Here is a 7,072-nt window from a genome sequence, read left to right on the forward strand (position 1 = left end):
TACATTTGATAACCTCACTGATTACTTATGTATACATTCAGAGATCCAATTCAAGCTTAGTAGTTACACATGCTCTATTACAGTCGGTTATAAGTTATTAAGTCATCTCAAAATGTCAGAAGCAGGGACTGAGACCTGCCACAAAAATGCCAAATCATCTGCTCAACTTGAAACAACAGAAACAGAGTTGGCAGAAGAAGTGGAAGAGCTACGAAGAAGTGAAAGAAATCGAACACTAACAGAAAAAGGAAAAGAACTCCAAGCTGAAAAGTTGAAAAGTGTACAACATCACTACAGAATCGTCTATGAGAAATGGAGGTACCATGTGAGAATAGGCAAAGAAATACTGAATGATGACGCCTCCAAGGATGAATTGAGAGAGCTTATTGCAAATATAAAAAGCTCTTGCTCAGATGTAAAAGCCTTGTATGAAGAGTTACGTCTCATACATACTCCTGAACCGAACCTGCGACGCAGAGTTGATACATGCATATCACTCTCAGGATTCATTATTCGAAAGGCAGAGAGACAGCTTGAAGAGAATACAGCAGACTTAAAGGAAGAATCTTGGCCCGATGTTGGATCTGTTCTAAACTCAACTGACTCTTCATTATCTCCACTGTCTTGTCGATCAAAGTGTAGCTCCGCTCATTCTAGTCTTCTCAAAAGATTTGAAGCTGCAGCTGAAGCCACTGCATCTCAGGAAGTCCTAGCAGTTTTAGGTGAACAAGAAAAGGAAGCAACAGAACTTCAAAGGCTGGAGACTGAAGATAAAAAACAGATGGCACAATTTGAGTTCGAAAGGCAAGCCAGACTTCAGGCAATGCAAGAAAAACGCAGAAAGCTTGAACGCCTAGAAGAGGTTAAAAAGCTGAAAGCCGCAAGAGCTCGAGTCAAGGTGTACAATCGAATGGAAGAAAATTATGAAGCAATCGACTCACTGTATGATGTTGAACCAGCTAGAGAAACCCAAGCTCTGTACTCCACAACTCCACCATTCGTTTATCAGTCTCAGCCAGTAACAGCACAAGTCATCAATGCTTCAAGTCCTCCGTTCATACCTCAACCTCTACAACCTGCAAGTCAAGCTTATAGTCTCCACAGTCCACAGCAAGTACAACAAGCTCTACCAACCTCAATGCCCTTAGCTCAGATGCAGAATAGTGCTGACTTGGTTAAAATACTAGCAGAAGCAATAGGCAAGGCAAGGCAAGGCAAGTTTATTTATATAGCACTTTTCAACACAAGGCAATTCAAAGTGCTTTACAAAAAATGAAAGAGATTAAGAAAATGGCATTTAAAATCAGTCATTAAAAAGAAAAGCTAATAAAATAAACATTAAAAGAAAAAATACATGGATAAAAGTTACAGTGCAATTAAACATTAAAAGAAAAAAGTACATGGATAAAAGTTACAGTGCAGTCTAAGATATGAATAGTTCAATTAAAAGCAGCGACAAAAAGAAAAGTCTTCAGCCTGGATTTAAAAGTAGTAAGAGTTGCAGCGGACCTGCAGGTTTCTGGGAGTTTGTTCCAGATATTTGGAGCATAATAACTGAACGCTGCTTTACCATGTTTAGTTCTGACTCTGGGGACAGAAAGCTGACCAGTCCCTGAAGACCTGAGAGATCTGGATGGTTCATAATTTAGCAGGAGGTCAGAAATGTATTTTGGGCCTAAACCATTCAGTGCTTTATAAACCAGCAGCAGTATTTTGAAATCTATTCTTTGCAAATCACCTTCCAACACCAGAGCCTGCATTATTCACAGGAGATCCTTTGAAATTCAAAGACTGGCAACTATCCTTTGAAACTTTAATAGACAGGAAAAACATTCCAAAGAATGAAAAACTGTATTACCTTAGAAAGTATATAGGAGGTGCTGCAAAGAAAGCAGTAGAAGGATTCTTCCTGTTAGGCACCGAAGCAGCATATGACTCTGCCTGGCAGCTGTTAGAAAAACGTTTTGGAGACCCATTTATTATTGGGAAGTCCTTCAGAGACAAGCTACATGGATGGCCAAAGATAAGCTCTAAAGATGGCAGCGAACTAAGAGAATTTGCAGACTTCCTTAAGAGCTGTGAGGCTGCAATGCCCCACATTAAGACATTAGAAGTACTGAATGACTGCAACGAGAGTCAACAAATATTGATGAAACTGCCAGATTGGTTGGTATCCGGCTGGAACCGAAAAGCAATGGAGGCAAATGGTGGTTACCCACCATTCAAAGTGTTTGTAGATTTCATATCAAAGGAAGCAGATCTCGCATGTGATCCCATATCCTCGATACAAGCTATCAGGAGTGTCGAAAGTGAAAAAACAAAGAATCCAAGAAGCCAAACTATTCAAGCAAAGACACTGTCCACAAACACAACACAAAGTAGCATCCCAACATGCATCTTCTGCAAAGGAACAGGACATGTCCTCCCAAAGTGTAGAAAGTTTGTAGAAAAGACAGTTGAAGATCGCATCAAGTTTGTGTATGCAGAAAGGCTATGCTTTGGATGTTTGCATACTGGTCATCAGTCAAAGGCGTGCAATGACAAAAGCACATGTGAAAAGTGTCAGAGGAGACATCCAACGTGTTTGCATGACGACAAGTTCAAAGGCAAAATGTCAACAACCTTTTAATGGAGACGACATCTCAAAGGACAAAACAGACACCAAAGAAATCGCTGCAACCACCAACAGAGTCATACAAGAAGGCCCAAGCACACAAACGTCCGCAATCATACCAGTCTGGGTCTCATCCACAAAACAGCCAGAACAAGAAGTTCTTGTCTACGCACTCTTGGACACACAGAGTGACACGACTTTCATTCTAGATGAAGTGGCCCAAAATCTTGACACAAACAAAGAAAATGTTCGTTTGCGGCTATCTACAATGTCAACAAAGTCAACAGTCATACCCTGTCAGAAACTGACAGAACTTCAAGTGAGGGGATACGACCTGGAAAAAATGATTCCTTTGCCACCTCTTTTCACAAGAGAGTTCATTCCAGTTGACAGGTCACACATTCCTACCTCAGAGACAGCTCTAAAATGGCCACATTTGGAACAGTTGGCAGACAAGATTCCACCACCATTGGATTGCGAAGTAGGTCTTTTAATCGGATATAACTGTCAGCAAGCCCTTCTTCCAAGAGAGATCTTATCCGGTAAAGACAATTATCCATATGCACAGCGGACGGATCTTGGCTGGAGTATCGTCGGTTGCTCGAATCCAGCAAAGGATTACTGTGACACAATAGGAACTAGTCACAGAATCGTAGTGCGACAAGTAACACCTGCTGTCCAGCCAGCAATTCAGCTGAAGAGAGAAGTACACTTTGTGTGCAGAACTCAAGTCAAAGAGATCCATCCAACAGACATACTCAAGGTTCTCGAGTCGGATTTCACTGAACACACTACAGATGATAACCAAGTGTCTCAGGAGGACCTTCTCTTCTTGTCTAAAGTGAAGGAAGGTATCCGCCAAAGAGAAGACGGCCACTATGAACTCCCTCTTCCCTTCAAATCGGATAACCCTCATCTCCCTGACAATAAACGATCTGCAGTTCACAGACTGATCTCATTGGAAAGACGACTAAGGAGAAATGAACAGTATTACAAGGATTACGTTCATTTCATGAATGACATAATAACCAGAGGCGATGCTGAGAAGGTTCCAGAGTCTGAACTCAACAACCAAATATCATGGTACATTCCGCACCACGGAGTCTACCACCCCCACAAACCCGGAAAAATCCGTGTGGTTTTTGATTGTTCAGCACGTTTCCAAGAAACCTCTCTAAACGATCATCTCTTGACTGGTCCCGACCTGACAAACACGCTCATTGGAGTGTTATGTAGATTTAGAAAGGGTCCGGTAGCCATAATGTGCGATGTTGAACGGATGTTCCACCAATTTCATGTCACAAAGGAACATCAAAACTACCTAAGGTTTCTCTGGTGGGACAAAGGCGACCTGGACTCAAAACCTTCAGTATATAGGATGAGAGTGCACCTGTTTGGAGCAGCGTCATCCCCTGGCTGTTCCAACTTTGGATTCAAACACCTGGCATCCCAGGGTCATGGGAAGTTCAGTGAAGAGTCCATCAAGTTTATACAGAGAAGCTTCTATGTGGACGATGGCCTAATAAGTGTAAGGTCACCGGCTGAAGCCATCTGTCTTGTTGAAGAGTCAAGAGCCTTGTGCAGAACAGGAAATCTTCATCTTCACAAGTTCGTATCCAACGACAAAGAGGTGATTGCCGCAATACCACCTGAAGAACTTGCCAAAAACAAGGATCTAGACTTAACTCTTGGAGAACTTCATATTGAGCGAGCACTTGGAGTTCAGTGGTGTGTTGAAGCAGATGAATTCCAATTCAGAGTTGTGGTTAAGGAAAATCCACTGACAAGGAGGGGAGTTCTCTCAACCGTTGCCTCTCTCTTTGATCCTCTTGGATTTGTGGCCCCCTTTGTGCTCCTCGGAAAACAAATCCTTCAGACTCTATGTCGGGACAGAATGAGCTGGGACGAAGCTCTCCCTGCTCATATCCTGCCACAATGGGAGTCATGGCTTAGAGGTTTATCTCACTTGGCAACCCTAAAAATTCCAAGATGTTATCTTCCATCAAGCTTTGGCGAGGTCAAACAATATGAACTGCACAACTTTTCAGATGCAAGTACCAACGGCTACGGTGCATGCTCTTACCTCAGAGCTATAAGCAAAACAGGTCAGATCAATTGCTCACTCATCATGGGGAAGGCAAGAGTAGCCCCTACCAAACTAACGACTATCCCAAGACTTGAGTTGTCGTCAGCTGTGACTTCAGTACGCAATGGTGATGTCATCAAACGCGAGCTGGAGATTGAAAACCTGCAAGAATATTACTGGACTGACTCAAAGGTAGTCCTTGGTTACTTGAACAACGATGCCAAGAGGTTCCACACGTTTGTTGCCAACCGTATCCAGCGCATAAGATCTAGCACCAACCCTGAACAATGGCGACATGTTAGCTCTGAAAATAACCCAGCCGACTACGCCTCAAGGGGGCTGAGCGCAGTTCAGCTCAAAGAGTCTAACTGGCTAAAAGGACCTGACTTTCTTTTCCAGCTGAACCTTCCATGTGAAGAGAAGGTGAGAGCAGTGGAAACAGACGATCCTGAACTTCGCAAAGTTCATGTTCACACAGGAAGAAAATTCACTGTTGAACCGCTTCTCTAAGTTTTTTGACTGGTTCAGGACAGTGAGAGCTGTCGCAAGACTCAAGAGATTTGTCAGAGAATCCAGGAGACTTCAGCCAAGAACTAATGAAGCAACTAACCTTGCAGAAAGAAGAGAAGCAGAAATCTTTATTATCAAGCTGGTGCAAGAAGAGGCCTTCACCGAAGAAATTAAAACAGTTCAGCTTCAAAAGGGAAGCACCTTGAACAAGCACAACAAGCTACACCTGTTGAATGCCTTCCTGGACAAGAACAATGTTCTTAGGGTGGGAGGACGGCTATCTCAATCAGCCTTACATCATGACATAAAACATCCTGCAATACTTCCGAAGAAAGCTCATGTGTCCACCTTGCTCGTCAAACATCATCATGAGCGTGTACATCCCCAAGGAAGAGGCATGACAATGAATGAGGTACGTGCGAATGGAATATGGATCCTGGGATGTGGAAATGTAGTTTCATCACACATCTACAAGTGTGTAAAATGTAGGAAATACAGAAGAACCACAGAGACTCAACAAATGGCCGATCTGCCAGAGGACAGAACCGAGACATCCCCTCCGTTTACTTACTGCGGTATAGATTGTTTTGGTCCCTTTATTGTGAAGGAAGGAAGAAAGGAGGTAAAACGATATGGATTGTTGTTTACCTGCCTATGCTCCAGAGCGGTGCATATAGAGACGCTAGACGATTTGACGACAGATGCCTTCATGAATGCACTTCGAACAATGGTAGCAATCAGAGGACCTGTGCGCCAATTACGATGAGACCAAGGAACAAACTTCATTGGTGCCAAGAGGGAGTTTTCTGAGTTGCTCAAAGGAATGGATCAGGAACGTCAACGAGCAATTGGTTGCGAATTTGTAATGAATGTTCCTTCAGCAAGCCATATGGGAGGAGTCTGGGAACGCCAAATCAGAACGATTCGAAGCATTCTGACAGTCATGTTAGACAAGTCTGCAAGCAGACTAGACACCACAACTCTGAGAACATTCCTTTACGAAACAATGGCAATAATTAACAGCAGGCCGTTAAGTGTTGAACACCTCCACGATCCTACTGGTCCAGAGCCTCTCACTCCCAACCACATAATAACCATGAAGTCATCAGTTATTCTGCCCCCTCCTGGAGAGTTCTGTAAAGAAGACCTCTATCTGCGCAAGAGATGGAGAAGAGTGCAGTTCTTAGCCAATGAGTTCTGGCGAAGATGGAAACGAGAATACCTGCTAAACCTCCAACAGCGGCAGAAATGGCCAAAGGCATCACAAAATTCACAAGTAGATGACATTGTCATTCTGCGAGACGACAACCTACCAAGAAATGAGTGGAAGCTCGCCAGAGTTGTAGAAACTCACCCTGGAACAGACGGCTTGGTGCGAAAGCTAAAGTTACTAGTCAGTAACACTACACTTGATAAAGGAAAACCACACACTAGACTAGTCTACCTCGAAAGACCTATTCATAAGGTAGTCACCTTACTTCAGGCCACTTAAGTCCCATACATGAGAGTATAGTCATACACACTGAAAACACTTGACTGTTTCTTTGCATTTTGTTTGAACGAAATCCCACATTTGAGTTAATGAGTGATTTGGTGGGAGTGTAAATGACGTAACGAAGTTGCCTTAATTAAAAGGAGTAACACGGAGTTCTCACGGCGTAACGGAAGAGGGAAGGCTACAGGATGAAAACTCCCAAGAAATAAACGCCCGTTTTAAAGAACCGACCTGTGTCTGTGTCGTGAAAAGAGCTACACTTACCTTAATTTCCGAGGAAAGAAACGGCGAGGTCGATTGTAATACTAACTGGTGTGTTAGCATTAACAGTCTTCTTGCGAAGCAGAAGAGTAGCCGGTGAGCGCCC

General features: G+C 43.2%; 1 protein-coding gene across 1 annotated transcript; it reads left to right on the forward strand.

Annotated features, from left to right (window-relative positions):
* Positions 1–1,798: 1,798 nt before the first annotated feature.
* Positions 1,799–7,072, forward strand: LOC117552139. Its single transcript, XM_034225391.1, has one exon. The coding sequence runs from the start codon at positions 2,481–2,483 to the stop codon at positions 5,208–5,210; it is 2,730 nt and encodes a 909-aa protein (XP_034081282.1). The 5' UTR covers positions 1,799–2,480; the 3' UTR covers positions 5,211–7,072.

Source organism: Gymnodraco acuticeps, unplaced genomic scaffold, assembly GCF_902827175.1.
Source record: "Gymnodraco acuticeps unplaced genomic scaffold, fGymAcu1.1, whole genome shotgun sequence".
Taxonomy (NCBI): Eukaryota; Metazoa; Chordata; class Actinopteri; order Perciformes; family Bathydraconidae; genus Gymnodraco; species Gymnodraco acuticeps.

Bases quoted from the DNA above. Each gene is read 5' to 3' on its own strand.
- LOC117552139 (XM_034225391.1), top strand. From the start codon at position 2,481: ATGCAGAAAGGCTATGCTTTGGATGTTTGCATACTGGTCATCAGTCAA.